The sequence below is a fragment of the Seriola lalandi genome, unplaced genomic scaffold (assembly GCF_002814215.2).
Source record: "Seriola lalandi dorsalis isolate HSWRI2012SDOR001 ecotype SW California unplaced genomic scaffold, Sedor1 jcf7180002054575, whole genome shotgun sequence".
NCBI classification, from domain to species: domain Eukaryota; kingdom Metazoa; phylum Chordata; class Actinopteri; order Carangiformes; family Carangidae; genus Seriola; species Seriola lalandi.
This window is the reverse complement of record NW_019525128.1, coordinates 1,266,563-1,285,803: the sequence shown is the minus strand read 5'-3', so window position 1 is coordinate 1,285,803 and position 19,241 is coordinate 1,266,563. Positions and strand designations below refer to the sequence as shown.

The window sequence follows — 19,241 nt, the reverse complement described above, 5'->3', positions numbered from 1 at the left end:
CGGCCGTCGTGTAGTAGAGATAAGGTCCGACATCTCTCTCTCTCTCTCTCTCTCTCTCTCTCTCTCTCTCTCTCTCTCTCTCTCTCTCTCTGAGCCTGTATGTATGAGGGGCAGGGGCAGCTCTGTTTCATGCTGGAGCACCGTGCAGCACACACACACACCACACACACACACACACACACACACACACAGATGCTGCTCAATGGCAGAGAGACCTATACGCTCAGTGTAGGTCACATCCAGTGAAAGTCTGTCACATACAGACGGAGAAATGCTGTTTTCGACCATCAGCCTGTAGTTCATCCGTCGTTGCATCAGGAGTGTTTTTTACGCTGCAGTCTGGAGCCCACACACACACAGTTCACTGAATTATATGAACATGGGTTAATGATGAAAAGTAAACATTAACCAGCTGATTGTTCTGGGTGTGTTCCTAAATTCAGTGTGAAGAGCAGGTGAGGGGGTCAGTGATGTGGGGGCCGCAGGCTGCACAGTAAAAATACAGTCACAGAAACAGTCCTGTAGTAAATCATTGTGTATCACATTTGTTTTACATTTCCAGCATTACAAAATCAGTGTATAATAGTGATTTGTTTGAAACAATGCTGTTAAAGTTTGTTTAACAATACAATATCTAACAACACCCATCACTAGTTGTGTGGCATCAAATGCTCAGGCAGGTTAAGTTCATCTTGAACTTTTTAATTCTCTTTGCTCTCTTCTGTCGTTTGCCTTATAAAATGCTGTGATTTGCTTTGTAAGAGATGTCAGAATTAACCAAAAGATATACCAGACAGCTGACATGGTGTGTTGTAGAAAACTATGTGGTTACTCTTGTTAATATTGGAGCTTGTGTTGCACAGAAAATCTAATTAACCACTTGGCCTGATTACTTAGAGCAGGCCTATTTATCTTTGTTTTTAGTCAATGATTAGGCTACTTTCGCAATGTGGCAAATTAACAGTTTTGAAAATGTGATGCCATGTTGTGTTGTCAAGTATACATACATAATGAGAATAGCTCAGGAAAATGTCTGGCCCCCGGGCCCTTAGCTTTCAGGACATGTGGCCCCCTGAACAACACAATTGAATAGCTCTGTTCTAAACCATGTCCCTGATGCTACTGCCTCTGAGACAGGATCTAGTTCAGGTCATATCTCTCTAAGCTACCTGTCCACGTCCGTCAGCCAAACCCAGCTCATCCTGTGTTAAATCATCAGTGACTGAGTGAAGGCTATGTTTCTGCACAGTCTGTGCACATGAAAAGAACGGAGCAAGATGTTTTGAATTCATGACTCAGACTCATACAGGTCAGTTTTACATGTGCCATCCATTTTTTGTAGAAGACCCACCCATTGACTTGAGGAGGGGTTTTACCTGTCTTACCTGATCTGGACAAAGTCATATTCCATTACAAAGATGTCAATCATGTATAAGACCAGGAACACACAGGATGTGAGCATGGCGGCTGTTCATTTTCATTTCAAAACACGTTAACAGATTGGAGTGGACCACTGCCTGCATGAGACGCATGTCTCTCACATGTGGAATGATCTAGAGATTCGGCCTCTCTCCTATTTTTCACGTGTGCCGCACATGTCACCCAGCAGAGACAGACAGAGAAAAGACCTGTTGATGTCATAGTGACATCATAGCATCAACATGACATAAAACGGACTCCTTCCACTATTGTTGTCTCTGTCTGGTCTGAATCTGAATATGATTCATGAAAAAATATACATGTATTTTTTAACCATTTTAGCAACTGCATGTGGAGACAGTGACACATTACTGATGTTTTTTGTCATAAATAAATTACAAATTAATTTAGAATGACAAGAAATTCAACATTCCAGTAACCTGTAAACTCTACGTATAGAGACAGAGCTGCAGCAGCAGAGATGCAGCAGGTGTGACATCAGCCGCCACACTCACACAACGCATCCAGTGTGTTCCCAGCGTAACACTAAACAGTAGCTTCTGTTCTGTGGTGTGTGTGTGTGTGTGTGTGTGTGTACCTGTACTATCAGGACAGAGGACACAGTCGGTGATTCCCCAGCCCTTCCCGATGCCTCTGCAGCACATTTCCCTGCTCCTCAGTCCAGGCAGAGGAGAGCTGCACTGCACACACGCACACACACGCACACACACACATTTCCTGTTAATACACTGAACATACAAACCAGAACACAGCTGCATTTTAGTCGCACTTACAAGAGCCTATTTAACTAGTGACAAAGTTAAAATCAGTTTGATTGTCACTTTTAGTATATACACAGGACATAGAGAGGATGAGGTTTCTACTAGAATCTGGTGTGGACACATACAAGTACTACACATAACACCAAAGGGTTTAAATACACCAGGATAGAAAATATTAAAAGAAAATACTAAGAATTGAAATATTCCTAAGTGGAGCTGGGGGGGTTGGGAGTCATCAGTTTGTTTTAAAGTTGCATAGATAAACTAGATGAAAAGGAATTAAATTGTTACAGGAATATTGTGAAATTGATGGGTCGCAAGATGAGTAAACTATTAAAAAAATTAAATCAATTTAATTGATGAAAAATATATTAGCTGACACTGCATAAGATGAGGACATATGGTGTAACTGTCAGGACAAGCAGCTTCAAACATCATCAGCACTAAAGTGATGAACCTGTATAAGTGACTCCCTGCAGATCTGAGTAGAAATGTATTTTACCAGCAGCAGTAAACCTCATTTCCTGGACTGATGAAGTTGGTGTATCATGTAGATGAGGTATGCAAGTTATCTTACATAAAACCAGTAAAACCAGTCTGCTGTGGGGAGAGACTGGAGCCACCGGTTTCATGTGTATTCAGTAAAGACCTGACTTGATCATTACAGTTCATCCCGAGAGGAGCATGAATGTCTGAACCACGTTTTATCACAATCATGTTTGAGTGAGGACCAAAGTGGAGGACGGACCGGCTGACAGATATCACCATTTCCAGCTACAGAAATAAAGTCCTTAACATGACTCAGCACTGAACATGAAATAAGGTCCAAGGTCCAGTGAACTAACAGCAGAATGACAGAGTTGTCAGTAGTTGTGTGAAGTGTGTTGTGTCAGTTGGACATGAGGACTGTGTCCCAGCATCTGAAAACAGAGCTGCATTTTATTATGGAACACAATATGGCTGAGGAGGGATTTTTTTATCAGAAAGGAGAGAAGTGTTAACACACTGCTTCTCTCTGCAGCCAGAGAGCTAATGTGAACCAGCGGAGTGTCCTCAGCGTGTAGTCACAACTCATTACAGGGTCGCAAAACATTAAATCACTCATGTATTTTCACAATAAAAGACTTGAACAACACTGTAATGAAAAACTAAATTATCCCTAAACGAACAAATGTTGCTCCGTTGATGTGAAAACTCATATAAAGGACATTTGCACCAATTTCCAACACATCTGTGTGTGTCATTACACACCTGTACACCAGCTGTCATCAAACAAGATGATGCCTATTTTCTGACCTCTTTGGCTTCGTTAAAATTAAACAAAGTCCACTTGTGACTGGTTATCACAGCTCATGGCCTCAGTGCAGATGTGAGCTCTGAGCAGTTCAACAGTCTTTTCCTTCTTAGATCTTTCAGTTTCATTTGAAGGATTGTCTGATGCTTGAAGACTGGAATGTATCCAGCATTTATAAAAGGCAGAAAAAATATACTTAATTTTGTGTTACAGAAGTATTTGTAGTGTCAGTGTCGGTCAGTTGGTCCAGACTGAAACATCTCAACTTGAGAAAATAATCGTACCAGTTTGAAAGTGATCCCCATCAAGATGAATCCTAATGATCTCTGTGACCTCCTGTCCTGAAACTGGTAAGACTGTAGGGACGCAATCAGGACCTTACAGAGCAGGTTTTTATTCTCGTTACTTATTAAAACCAGGTAAAGCAGTTCCAAAAGTGAGCCCCCCTCCCTGCTGCGTCTCACCTGTCCATCTTTGACCTCTCTGAAGCAGTACTTGAACCCAGAATACTGGGTGTATGTCCCATCCCCCCTCACTGTCTGGGCCTGGACTGGCCTCCCTGCTGGAGCCGGAGCACCTGCTGACCCCGAGGAGGAGGAGGAGGAGGGAGAAGAGAGCGTCCGAAGGGTGGGACTGAATCCAGACACCTGGAACGATGTGAGGAAAGAAACTGCTCAGAAACGAAATAACACTGTTGTCTGTGACGTCATCTGAAAACATGATGACATCATCATCAAAACATTACATTCACAATGATTCAGTAAGGAATGATAAGTGATTATTGACGAGCACCAACACTGGACCACAGAAGCCATGTGTGTGACACCAGGTGTTATTCTACAGCAGCTACAGTGATGAACATGTTACTCACACTACATGGCCAAAAGTATGCAGACACCCCCATCTACATCTGTTTTTCCTGATTTGGTCTAGACCTGGGATTCTGACAAAATCAAGACAACTGCGCCCCCAACACTCCACTAATGGGGCCTGCTGAGACTCAGTGATGTCATAAATATATTCATATATATATATGATATAAGTTATTATTCTTACATTTATTTAGCGGCTAAACATGACTCAGGTTTTGGAGCTATTGTTGCCATGTAATCATGTTAGCTGTGCTCCACAACTTGGCCTCCCTTATATTTGACATTTTGTGAAACTGTCCCCATTAAAAGTTGCTCAGCTGTGATTAGCTCCTGTTTGCTGTGTACTCATGTATGTACAGACAACAAACCCAGACCCATTATCAGTGTGTCACAGCCCCTCCTGTGTTGGAGATCAGTCGAATCAGCAGCCAAATGAAACCTCTACAAACCTTTGAATCTTTCATTTGGACAACAGAAATCTGTAGAATGATCATCACAACATGATGATCAATGAAACAACACGTGATGACTCACAGTCACCGTCTGGTGTGATCACCTCTTAATGACAACCACAGGAATCTGTCCCATCACTGAGCACAGCTACAAAGCAGCTCAAAGTTCTCACCTTCACCACCTGGTGGATCTTCACGCTGGCCTCAGGGGGGTGCTGCACTCTGACCTTCACCATGGACGGACTAGGAACTGCAAATGTTCACAAATACATACATATATATATATATATATATATATATACAGACAATATGACAGGAGTCAGACTTTCTTAGGCCATAAGTAGTAAGAAGTAATCTCTTTGAAGAAGTGCTGATCCAGGTGAATGTTGTGGGGTTGACCATTAACCATATTTTTTCTGCCTCTGATCAGTACTTTTGTGAATTAACAAATTAATCAGAGTTAAAAATCACATTATTGGGACATCGCTCAAACAATCTTTACAGAATTCCAGCAAACGTGTCCGGGGATAAATCTGGCATGCTGGTAAATGACGTCCAAAGCCAAGCTAACACAAACCTCATCTTCTGACACAGTGCAGCATCTCAGAGGGTTTGGGTTCATAAACAGAAGACAGTTGTTCTGCCGGTCTTGTTTATATGGCTCTCTGTTGTGATTTTTATTTTTCTATGTCCCATTGTGTTTTTGCATAATGTCAAAATGTTAAAATTAATAAAAACTTAAATGACCAATTTCAGGGAGTCCTTGTTGCCTTGGTGACCATAAAGCACAATGTCTCTTGTCACAGCCTTTGTATGCTCCTCATCTATAACAGTGTACGTGGTGTGTTATGACAGTCGTTGGAGCAGAGGATGTGCTGAGAGTTCAGACTTGTTGAGCCTTTAATGGTGCAGATAATACATGAAGAATGAAATTTAACTGCAACAAATTACCATCATACATCTAAAGTACAGAAACTTGAGTTCAACTGCAGACTTTCATCATGCAATCAGAAAAACATCCTTATTGGTTAGAAGACGTGCAAATGGTTAGAGAGACTCACCTCCAGACCTTGCTGCCTCCTGGTTCTGTCCCAGTGGCAAGAGGAACTCTGACCTGGTCATCTCCTGATTGGCTGCCATGGCGGTGAAGAGCGCAGGCTTGACGATCTCATTGGTGGAGGATGGGGCAGCTGCGGCAGGGGAAGCTGCGGCGGAGGTGGGGGCAACAGGGATCTGGCAGAACTTTCCAGTGAAGTTTGGTGGGCAGAAACAGCGATCCTTCTGCAGGCAGACGCCTCCGTTCTTACAGAGCAGAGGGCAGAGGACTGCAGGAGAGACAACAAAGACATCTTCAGACTACTATCTTCTTTATTTGGATCCCTGTTAGCTGGTAGCTGTTAGCAGCACAACAGCTGGGATCGGAGGAAAGAAAATCAGGGGGTTTGGAGTGTGGGGAGCAGTAGAGCTAATGACCAAGAGTCCAAACATACAGAGGGCCTCACATTATCTGCTGGATTTTATCAGCTACATCTAATTTTAACATCACTATCATCATTAAGTAAATTATTATTGATGGATGAATAAACAGTGATGGAGCCTGCACATGGTGTAGTCCACTCCATCAGTGCAGAGTGTGAGCAGCTGCTGGACCTAGTGACATTTCTCCTCATTCTGTATTCAACGTTTCACTTTCCCTCAGTGTTACTGAACAAGAAACACAACATAACCAACATACAGGTTCATCTTCTGACCTCCACTGTGAACAACACCCATCAGCTTCAGCTGCTGGTAGAGATTCAGTTGTTGCAGGTTTAAAGAAACATGTCACCATGGTTACTGAATTCATCCAAAAGTATTCACGAATTTAAAAGTGAGTTAATTAAAGATGCAGATTGTAAAATCAGTTTTATCGACACTGTAATTGTTACAGTTCTGTCACTAATGTTTAGTGAAATGCATCCCTGGAGCCATAAGTTCACTTCTCCTCACCTGAGCAGTGTATTTATTACTGTGCAGAAAACATAAGATATCCTATAGGATGGCTGGTTATGTTTTCCTCATCTTATTTTAAGACACAAGAAAAAAACAGAAGCTCTTAATTTACAGGCATGGGAATGGCTGATAAAATATCTAACCAATGTGGAGGGAGGACTGTGTTTGGGAACACAGGACGTATATTTAGTCATTAAGAAACTGTCTCCTTTAGTTAAGAGACTGTAAACAAAACTCTGTGTTGGAGTCATGACATGAAATAGAAACAATAAAGAACCAGATATTTACTAAAACTGTAATTCATCTGTTGTTCTAATGATTCAACCAGGAGAGTTTGTTTCATGTCCACCTGAAACTCAACCAGTAACCTGGAGTTATTTATGAACTTCATGAGATTTAATAAGGGGTTAGAAAAGGTTCAGATTTGATAAGTGGACTGGATACTGGAAAGAGTTTAGTTGATGGCTTCTTCATATCTGAAAACAATACATTTTGACTTTCTCACATTTAACACTAATTTGTTGAAAGAGCATCAATTGATCAAATAAAATAAGAGCCACGTCAAGTTTCAGTCTGACCAGTTACCAACAGACTTCATTGCGCGCGCGCACACACACACACACACACACACACACACACACACACACACACACACACACACACACACACACACGCACAGTACTTTAGGTCAGAGGTCACAGTCAGATGGTGACAATAGCTCAGGTGGAAGAGTCTGTACATTAATGTGTACCTATTGGTACTTGTATTTTACTTTAATGTTTCTCTTTAATACAATTTATACTTGTACCTCACTACATTTCAGGGAGAAATATACACACACACTCTCTCTCACACACACAGGTCTGAGGCCAACACCAACACACATCCATCATGTTTACAGTCGCTGTGCGATAACACTGGGTTCTGTGTGAGGCCAGGTGATGTGTTGATGTAAAACAAAGCTGCTGCTCTGATGGGATGGAGGTGAAAGTGGACCAGGCGCCAACCGAACCAGCCAGCCACTTCCTACTTCCTGTTTGAGCTCGTCTGACAGGATGTTGGTGTATTGTTACCCAGATTTCAGCTAATGAGTCGATAACACCCCGAGGTCTCTGAGGCAGGAAGGAAACCTGCAGCTTTAAAAGCAGGGCTGTGGTTGAATAGTTCTCTTTGCTGGAATGGAGTGATAGGAGTGAAAAGAATAATTCTGTAAACAAATAAGAAAACACATTTGGAAATAAAGAGAAGTATAAACAAAGGAGCAAACAACGGCAATGCCAGCATGTTGACACGTGTGAGGCAATAACGGTCTGTGTAGACCCCCCCCCCCCGCTTTTCTCAGCCACTAACATAAAGGCTGTGTATGCGACTTGCGTTGGAGAGATGAAGAACATAACGCTTTTACTGCACTGATTTAAGATGCTTGCTTCTGCAGGGAGGAGAGGCGCACTGGATGGGAGTGAACAGTGTGTGAAGCCCGATCCTCCTCGACAACCTGACATGGCAACAAACAGAAGTGAGACAGGGACAGTCACGTCTCTGGCTCTGTGGATGCTTCTGTGTCTACCTTTGACATCAGGAATGATGTGACACACAGTCGTGCATCGCTGTGCACACACAGAAAAACACTGAATTCTCCACCTAAGCATAGGGTCTGCTCCCCACAGCCCTCTGGGCTTCTCACAAGATGACAGTGTTGATGGGGGCACAGCGACATAGCTGCCTGAGACAACTGCTTGCTGAGCTGGAAAGGTGGCTTTGGAGCTTGCTAGATTGGCTTCAGTTACCTCGTGCCCAGGATGTAGGCCACCTGAAGCCGTGAGGATGGAAGTGGCCTCCTCTCTGCTAGCGCTGACGGCCTCTTGGCCTTTCCAGCGCCCGCCACGCCTCCCTCCCCTTGACAGAGGGGATGGGGCAGGCAGGCATACACTTTGCTGGCTGATCCTCACCTCCTCACAGCAGAAAACCAGGGCTAAAATAGAGCTGGTGATCCAACATATCGTGCTACTGGGCCTTGCTGTCAGTTCTGGACAGTGCTCTGCAATCAGGAGGTGCAGTATCTGGGACTGCACCTGGATGCTGGGGCCATGAATGTTCACCTGTCAGAGGAATGCGTGACCTTGCTGGCTCCCTGAGATGCATCCCTGGACGGCTGGCGCAGGATACTCAGTCATGTATGGCCATGATAGGCAGTATGTGGTCGGGACCAATCCGCCATATCAACATGCTGGAGCCTATAAACATACATATAATATATGTACGTATGTAATATATATTACATGGTTTTACTTTCTAGTAAAGGATCTGAGTACGTATCCCACCACTGATACTGTTTGTGTAAGATATACTTGTGCTCCCAACTGCAAGTGTTTTGCATGTCATGTTTCATGTCTACCCAAGTGTGTACGTGTGTGTGTGTGTGTGTGTGTGTCTGTATGTGCGTGTGTGTTTGCAAACTTTGTATGTGAAATGTTTGTTTATTCTACAAGACACATGTTGCACATATGTGTGTGTTTCAGTGTAAACACAGTGACCTAATTATTATCCTGGGCGCCGCCCACAGATGGACTGTATCAGTTTGGAGGAGGAGGAGGTTTCTGGAGGGAAGTTGGGCAAAAGAGAAGAAAAGTAGAGAGCTGGTAAAAGGAGCATGCAGCCATAAACAAGGAGAGATTAAAGAGATGAAATGATATAAACACAAATAATGTGACAGAGAATAAACAGGAAGAAAACATTAAGGAATGAGTTGATAACAAGTGAAATGATTCATTCTGCTCTGACTCATTCTACTGTGACTCACAACTCAACATCTGACATATTATCAGTTAAAGAAGTTCTGTCTGATGTGATCAAACAGCTGTTTATTTCCACATCCAGCAGTTACAGATCAACATGTGTTGTGTTGTCTGTGTCACCTGATGAATCTCAGTCAAGTGTTCCCTCTCTTTTAGCTTTGTGTTTGGTCTCCACCAGCTCCTGAGGGACATGGCTCTTTAGATGCTACATGTGCCACTGCTTAACCTTCATTTTTAATAAGGTAAAAGACTTTTGTCATCAGACTTTTGGATCTTAAGTTATAAATTACTTTAAAGGAGCTATTTGTAAGTGCTGTTTATTATCAGTCTTGCCAAGAGCTTCAGTCGTCATTGTGTTTACAAGACAAAAGGTTATAATATGTCCTCTCAGCAGCTCGTGACTCGGTATTGGAAAGTGACAAGATGGTACGGCCAGACCAGGGCTAGCTGGTTAACATGCTAACTTCAATAGAGGAAAAGAGACAAGAACCCTTGACGTTTCTCTAACCTCCAGGGTTTAACCAGCTGAGTAACAGGCTCGATGTGCTGGGAAAGCTAGAGCAACATCTGACCATTGTTGGCCTGGAACCCACAGGAAGTCCACTGCCATCACCTTTAAAGTCAAGTGGAGAGTGGAGCCCTTTCACCAGCAGCTTTGGGTCTCAGTGGATTTTACCAGCACTCTGCCTCCAGGGTGACCAGCTCCATGCCAACAACACAACTCCTACATCAGGTTACAATCCTGGTCATAGGTGGCTCCATCATGGGGAATGTCAGAATAAACTGTCCGAGAAAGATCAATGAAAGCTATCAAGAACCTCGCTAACGAACTGAACCAGACATTAACAAACTTATTGTTCATTTAAGTACGAATGTCATTCATACTGAGGAAGAATATACACAGATTTCAGTGTATTCAGTGTAGACTTGCTGACACCTACGAACAACCCTATAACCCTACTGAGTTGGCCCCTTGATCCTTTCATCAAGGAGAACACCCCTTCTTCCCCCTTACATCACCAACGCTTTATCGTCTTAACAACAATATCTTACCTGTGCATATGTTGATTCAGTCTAGGGGCCCCGCCTGCCCTATCCATGCATATGCTGATCCAGCCTAAGAGCCCCTTCTACCCCCTGATAACTTGAACCCAGGTGCTACACTACAAGACCTCTTGATAAACATTACCTTTTGTTGTAAATTCCTTTCCTGTCTGACCAAATGTCTGTAACCCCAGGTATATGCAAATACCGATGTCCATCCCATTGTCTTGAACTGTATAACTGTCCCCCTGCCCTACACTCTGGGTCAGTCTACTGCCTCAGACCCGCTCTGTGTCAGTTGGCTCACCGTATCCTGGGATACCATTAAACTTACTTCCCTACAGCAAACTTGAAACTAAGGACTTGAGTGAATTTTCTTCAACAGTACTTAATGAGACAATGACAAGGAGTTACTGAAAAGTGATCTGTTGCACTGTGAACAGGGGTTTCAGCAGGCCTTTGTCTCTGCACACCTCGCTTTCATCAGCCTGTGGTGCCCACTGTCTCCCTTATCTTGACAATTTTTATCTCTTCTGGGAATGCAGACAGTAATTTAGAGGTGGTGGGAAACATTGAAATTGGTCGGGGACAAAACAATTGATGTCAGTTGTACACACCATTTCTGTTATTTATAAATCTGTCCGTCTTGCTGGGCATGTGAGTCAATCTAAGCGTGCCACCTTCAAAAATCTAATTTATTCTCCTGTGTCTATTGTGCCTACTCAGCCACCCTTTGCTCCCTTTAAAGAGTATGCTACACTTGAAACATCTCAGAAACTGACTATAGACACATTTTGATACATGAAATCTTCCCAGATGTCCAAGTTTTGATGGAAACATGGCTTCCCCCAAAGATACCAAATAATGACATCCCTATAAATGGATACAATGTTTTTAGATGTTATAGAGGAAGTAAGGGAGGTGGAGTCTCATTAACATGCTGACATTGCAAAGCTCTGGTCACTGTATGCCTCCTCTGAGTTAATAATAATGGGGATCTTAACATGGACTGCTTCTCTGACAGCCCGAACAACGTGAAAGAACAATGTCTGGAACTAAATCTTTTTCAGTTCATAGATAAATCCACCACACCAAATGTCAAAAATCCTCCCCTTGCAGTTAGTGATCACTGTCCTGTCATCTGTGTCAGAGACACCAAAATACCTCAATCCCCATGGCTCAAGTCGTTGCTGATGGTTTTCCGTCAAGCCATTTTCCATCAGAACTGGGATGCCACAAGTGTCTACTTACTACTACTGTTTAGTTTAGTTTAGTTTAGTTTATTTCGAACATGTGCGAGTAACACAACAAAGTAAACTGAAAAACAAACAAATCCAATAACAATAGTCAAAACAAAAATAATAATGTGAACCCAACGTGTCCGAAAAGGAGTAGGATGAAGCATATGCTTACTTAAACCTACCCCTTCTCCACTACTATTTACATAAAAAAGAGAAAAAAAAAAAAGAAGTAGAAAATAAATAGATTAAATAAACAAATACATAAATCATTTATCATTTATGAAAACACTCGGTTATTAAACCCCTTCTTCCTCCCTGTACCTCGTGAAAACCATGTGTTTGTAACGCTTTTTAAACTGGATCATGCTTGGACATTGCTTGAGCTCCACACCCAGTCTGTTCCACAGCTTCACTCCACAAACTGACGGACAAAAACTTTTTAGTGTTGTACGTGCCCGCTGATGTTTTAAGGTGAACTCACCCCTCAGATTATAACCCCCAACTCTGTAAAAAAAACAATTGTTGAATATTTCCAGGAAGTAGATTGTTTATTGCTTTGTACATAATTTGTGCTGTTTTGAAATGAACCAGGTCAGTGAATTTGAATGTTATTGATTTTAAGAATAGTGAATTTGTGTGATCTCTATAACCGGTATTATTAATTATTCTTATGGCTCTTTTCTGCAGTATGGATAGAGATTGTATTGTACATTTATAAGTATTGCCCCAAACCTCTGCACAGTATCGTCAATATGGTAAAATCAGTGAACAGTAGAGAATGTGGAGTGATTTGTGGTCCAGAATGTGTTTTGCTTTGCTCAGAACTGAAATGCTTCTTGACAGTTTGCTTTGTACATGTTTTATATGAGACTTCCAGTTTATTCTATCATCAATTGTTACCCCAAGAAACTTGTTTTCATATACTCTTTCAATGTCCACCCCATCTATTTGTAACTCTACTTGTGTATTCTTATTGCAATTGCCGAATAACATGAATTTGGTTTTACTTAAGTTTAACGATAATTTGTTTCTGTCAAACCATATTTTCAGTTTGCACATTTCAGTGGTGATCCTCCCCAGTAGTTCATGTAAATGTCCCCCAGAAAAAAAAATACTAGTGTCATCTGCAAATAACAATAATTTTAATGTTCTTGAAACTTTGCATATGTCATTTATGTAAAGTATAAATAGTGTTGGACCTAATACTGACCCCTGTGGGACGCCACAAGCAATGTCCAAGCATGACGATGAATGTTCCCCCAACTTCACAAATTGTTTTCTGTTACTTAAATAACTTCTCACCCAGTGCAATACTAACCCCCTGATCCCGTACCGTTCAAGTTTATTGATTAATATGTTATGATTAATTGTATAAAAAGCTTTTTGAGATCTATGAATACTCCAACTGAATGCAGTTTGTGATCTATAGCGTTTGTGATCTCCTCAATTGATTCTGTTAATGCCAGTGATGTTGAGCTGTTTGCTCTAAATCCATATTGACTGTCAGAAAGTAATTTATGTTTGTTTATGAGTTTGTCTAATCTGTTATTGAATAGTTTTTCTAGAATTTTGGAGAATTGAGGAAGTAAAGAAACTGGCCTGTAATTTGTGAAGTGGTGTCTATCCCCAGTTTTATATAGCAGCACAACTTTAGCTATTTTCATGTTGTTAGGAAATTTTCCGGTTTGGAATGATAAGTTACAGATGTATGTAAGTGGTTCAGAAATCCCCTCAATGACCTTTTTTACAACTTTCATATCAATTTCATTCAGATCAGTAGATGTTTTGTATTTACATTTATTTACTATATCTATTATTTCTTTTTCTTCCACTGCTGTAAGGAACATTGAACTGGGATTTCTCACTATAAGGTTATCATTCCAATTCTCAGATAACACTGGATCTGGAATTTTTCTTGCCAGGTTTGGTCCAACATTTACAAAAAAATGATTAAAGCTATTGACCACATCATCCATATTGTCCTTTTTAATATTATTATCAATAAAATATTGAGGGTAGCTCTGTTGTTTAGCACTATTTTTAATAATACTATTTAATATGTCCCATATTCCTTTAATATTGCTTTTGTTATAATATAATATTTTAGTATAGTATTCTCTCCTACATACCCTTATAATATTCGTTAACTTGTTTTTATAGTTTTTATATTTCTTTTCTGCCTCTTTAGTCCTTAGTTTTATAAATTCTCTATATTGTGTATTTTTCTTTTTACAGGCATTTTGTAATCCCTTCGTGAACCATGGTCGATCTTTGTATTTTTGTTTTCTGTGGTATCGTTTTATTGGACAATTTTTATCATATAATGCTGTGAATATTCTTAAAAAGGTTTCATATGCACTATCAATATCACTTTCATTATATACCTTTTCCCAATTTTGTGCCAGTAAATCATTCTTAAATATAGTCATAGTTTCCTCTGTCCTCACACGTCTGTATTTTAGTTTTTCTTCTGGCTGATTTCTCTGGCAGTTGCTGTTATAAACTGTAAACACTGGTAGGTGGTCACTGATGTCATTAATTAATAGTCCGCTCATTGTATTATTTTCAATATCATTGGTAAATATGTTATCGATTAAAGTGGCACAATGGGATGTGATTCTACTAGGTCTGGTGATTTCTGGATATAAACTCATGCTGTACATTGTATTGATAAATTCGTCAGTCATTTTGTGCTTATTTGAATTGAGAAAATCAATATTGAAGTCACCACAAATGAAAACTACTTTTTGATTACATTATACATGAATAACATAATTGTTCATAATCAATACTTCAATGTCTATTTTTTTGCTGATGATACAAGTTTAAATGCCTCAGGCCCCTCTCGAGCACAGGCCTTGACTCATCTCCATGTCTGCTTTTGATGCTTTCCAACTGTCACAGACTGGTCTTAAAGGCAGAAAAACACAAACACAAAGTACATGATTTTCTCCACCACTGACTCTGACCATTCTGCCATTTAAACTGTATTTGACCAATGACTCTTGAGGAATCATACAGATACTTGGGAATTTGTTCTGTTGATAATGGATTAATCGACAAAATGTTTCAGCCCTCAACTGAACCAGACCGGCAGTGTGTCACAAAACCAAAATAGTTTAGTTGTTGAAATATTTGACTGGATAAAACCCAGGATTTGGTTTTGAATCCATGTGCTCAACTATCAGTCATCACACATTGCTGCAATGTTCTGTTGGAAACGAAAAAAGCAGAGAGGATGAAAAATGATAGAAAGTCATGGATAGAAAGCAAAGGGGGAGATGGAGGTCATGGTGGAAAGAATGAGGAGCAAAGAGGAAAAGAACAGGAGAAACAAAAAAAGAGAGATGGTGAGAGGTTCAGATGTCCTGTTAAACGGTGGTCATCACTGAGTTATTTCATGGTGGAAACACAAAATAAATTATTTCTGGGCTCAGGTACAAATGTACAGTGTGCGGTTCAAACATTTCAGAGCCTTGCTGTTTTTCTAACCACTGATAAACTCAGATTTTAGGTTCCACACACACACACACACACACACACACACACACACACACACACACACACACACACACACACACACACACAGCAGGTGAAGGTGTGACAGGTTGCGTTGTAAAATTTGTGCTGAAAAAGTTAATTCAGAGACAGAAAAACAAAGTGATGGAGGACCAGCTGTTTGGACAAGGGGATTGACCTTTTGACCCCATGATGTCATCACCTCCTCCTGCATTTGTGTTTGTGTGTGTGTGTGTGTGTGTGTGTGTGTGTGTGTGTGTGTGTGTGTGTGTGTGTGTGTGTGTGTGTGTTAAGTTAATGATAAATGAAAGCCATATGTCATTGTGTTCCTCCCCCCTCTGCCCCCCTCTGGCCCCCTCTTGTTCCTCTCTCTCTGTCTTTCTTTTTGCCTCAACTTTCCATACAAATTATTTCCCAAATATCCAGAAAATCTGCATTAACGTTCACTTCCATCCACTACTGCTACTGTTATGTGAATATTATGAGTTGAGTCCGTCAAACCATTAAAGAAGAAGAGAGCACAAAGGGATGACATACTTTTTCTAACCCTCGGCTTTTTACTGTTTTCTTCTCTCTGTATTTAATTTACAGGCTTCTGGCAGAGTCACAACATGTATTAGCTAGGCATGCTACGTATGTCAAGTTGGACTACAATGAAATGCCATCAGTTTTCAAGTGAGTTGTACTAAACATGTTGTTGGACAGTTTTTTAAATTTTTTGTTTTCTGTCTGTATGTCTTCGGGTGTTCAACACAAGTTAATATTAATGGATTTTGTTTCTTCTTTTATTCTGTTATTCTTTATTTATTTTCTAATCAGGGGATAATGATGCTCTAAGTTTTGGAACTACAGTTCCCATGATGCTGCTACATGCTACATGTTTGTTTATTACATTAAGTCAAACTGTCACATTACCAGCAGCTCCTGTCTGCAGTGTATCATGATGTACAGACAGCTATCACTGGATTACTGTGATACTGAGGGAAACTTAAAAATAGGAGGATTCTGAATTTCGTTCTGCTAGCTCATTTTTCTCTGATTTTTTAATTGATTCATGATTATAATTACAGTTTATTTGTGATGTCTAAACATGTGTACACATACAAAATCACCTCACAGCCTGGATCTGATTGAGGGGCTGGTTTACAATAGGGTTTATTTATGAACAAACTGAGACACACACTCTGGCTCCATCCACACTACTACATTACGTGCGGTAGTTTTTTTGGGGTCCACACTACTACTCCTACTAGTTTTTGAGCCCCTACAACAGAATTTTTTGTTGATCCCGATTTAGTTTGAAAACTCTGGGGTTGTGTTTTAGTATGAGACTTTTGGAAAAAGCCTCCAGATGGTGTCTTGTCAGTCATGACATATCCTTCCCTGCTTGGTCTTGCTCCTATCAGGTGACCCTTTTTAAGAAGAAAACAAGGACTCACAGTCCACTGCCATAACTTTCAGTGACAGTTCCACCTCATCCTTTGTCCAAGTAAAGAAATCTCTGGTCCCATCATTCAGATCAACAGTCAGCCAATCAGAAAAGAGGCTGAGAGCCTCCTCTCTTCTGATTGGCTCTCTGAACTGTTGTTCCTAGAGCTCCAGAGAGAAGCCTGAGAGAGGAGATGTAAAACTACACTGAGATGGTTTTTGGTTCTTAAAACCAAAAATATATCTTCTTATGGATCAACAATTCAGATAAAACACAAGAAGAGGAAAATATGGAGCTCTAAATCAAAACTGTCTTAGTGTGGACGTAGCCTCTGTCTCTGTGTCATTCTCTCCTTTTGGAAACTAATGGAGACTCAACAGCCATTCGGCACCATTCCTGGATGTGACCCTGGCTCCAGAAATCCAACACTGAGCCACAAATAATCAAAACCAGTAGGTATGTGCTGTTAACACCTGGTGTTAGCTGTGAGCCTGGCTCTGGTCGGCTTTATTTCACTGTCAAAGTGACGTTATTGTGACTCTTTTGAAAAATGAAAAAACAAGTACAAAACAGTGAGTTTCCAAAGTTTTGGCATCTAACTATCAGATGTTGGAAGCGAAAGCAACCATGATTAGATTTTTCTGATGGTTCCCTGCTACTCAGACTGAGTAAGTGTTGGCTGGGATGGATCATTACCTGATTCAGGTTCATTTGCATAAAAATACCTGGAACCAAAGGCCGCTGGGAAAAAATGAGAGGGGTGATTTGAAGCTTTCAATTTAAACCAAAGAAGTCTACATCAGTGTTTTCTTCTCTGTGAAGTCTGACCTGTGACAGCTGAGACCTGCTGCCAGCAGGAATGATTTAACAAATACTGACCTGGAATCAGTTCAGACTACACAACTATTCCCTGGCTCCATTTCAGACTCTGCACTCTGCCAACCATCAAAGAGCTGCAGGTCACATGACACAGCTGGAGCAGCTTCACACATTACACATGTAACCTCATATGTTGAGATCAGATATTTACAGCAGCAGTTGATCTCTCTGTGTTTTCAGCTCCAACACTCGGAGCTTCAAGACAGGTATTTTTCTGATCCTCAGATTCTGTCTGTGTTCTCTGTGCACAGGTGGGAGGCTTGGTCGAACGAGGTGTCACCAGTTTGCCATTGTTGGAAACTGGGTGTTAGACATCTGTGTTCAGGAGTTTCCCCACACCTGTGTGTGTGTGTGTGTGTGTGTGTGTCTGTGTGTGTGTGTGTGTTTGTGTGGCTTCCAGGTGTAACATTCCTTCAGATTCATTTTATTATTATTAATCGTCCTCTGATTGCACTGATCGCATTGTAATTAAATGATTTTGTTTTAAATCCAGGTGTTCAGTCCTGAAGGCACATCTGGCCTGTTGTGGTACTTCTGTGTATGAAGCTCTTTGTTTAGAGATGAAGTTAACTGCTGCACTGTGTCGTATTGTGAATGTCTGTTTTTACAAAAATAACATTGATCTAATCTCTGCAGAGATTAAAGTAAGTGTGAGAATTTTACAGTCTGTTGCGTGTGTGTGTGTGTGTGTGTGTGTGTGTGTGTGTGTTAGGGTTAGGGTGATAAAACCTGTCATATCAACAGGGATCAGCACAACAGCAACACTAATGTGAAAACGTGCAGGGGAAAAGACCTGTTTCTGATCCTGATTCTCCTCGTTTCACCCAGTTCTGACTCAGGATCAGTGTTTCTGGCAACAGGACTGGGATTAGGTGAGTCCGAACACTTACAGACATGAATGTTGAGAGTAAAAATAAAAGTTGCACTTACAGATTCTGAAGCCTGGTCCGTGAGAGCCGTCTCTCCTTCCCCCTCTTCCTCCTCCGCCCTCACTGTTGCTGTACAGCGTGGTCATGTTGCCTCTCTCACAGTAGTTGACGCATCGGCCCTGGCTGCAGCGCACCTTGCAGATGGTTGGCGTGAACATCACCTGGATCCTCTCCACCCCTCCTCCTCCTCCCCCTCCCCCTTCTGTGGCTGTCTGTCCATCAGCTGGCAGAAGAGAGATGATGAAGATGACGGACAGAGAACAGCAGAGTCGAGGCTGCAGCATGTCGAGTGTTGTAGTCACAGTTTCTGAGTGTGTTGCATTGTCCAAACTCCCAAACCTCTCCCCTCTCACTCCACTCTAACACTACGTCACTCGCCCCCCCTCTTCTATCTCTCTCTCTTTCTTACTCTGTGGGTCGAGTGAAAACGAGTGTCGCAGGAAAAAAAGAGGGAAGGAAGGAAGAAGAAAACGACCAGACGCTTCCCCCGCTCTCTCTGCACTCTCTGTTTTTCCCTAAACACCGAGTGAGTGAGTGAGTGAGTGAGTGAGCAACTGCGCCTGAGCTGGGGGGTGGGGTGGGGGTGTGGGATTT

The 19,241-nt window shown here is 41.4% G+C and overlaps 1 protein-coding gene across 1 annotated transcript in view; it reads right to left on the bottom strand.

The window, feature by feature from the left end:
• The window catches only part of ltbp4 (latent transforming growth factor beta binding protein 4), a gene marked incomplete at its 3' end in the record, with an annotated part of 78,203 nt that extends 59,031 nt beyond the window's left edge, over nt 1-19,172 (bottom strand). Inside the window, exons 1-5 of the mRNA XM_023417552.2 lie at nt 18,649-19,172; nt 5,881-6,144; nt 4,993-5,069; nt 3,960-4,142; nt 2,018-2,120 (exon numbers count right to left, since the gene is read on the bottom strand). Of these exons, the coding sequence (XP_023273320.1) occupies nt 2,018-2,120; nt 3,960-4,142; nt 4,993-5,069; nt 5,881-6,144; nt 18,649-18,931 (910 nt within the window). The remainder of the gene's footprint in view (nt 1-2,017; nt 2,121-3,959; nt 4,143-4,992; nt 5,070-5,880; nt 6,145-18,648) is intronic.
• Nucleotides 19,173-19,241: the final 69 nt, after the last annotated feature.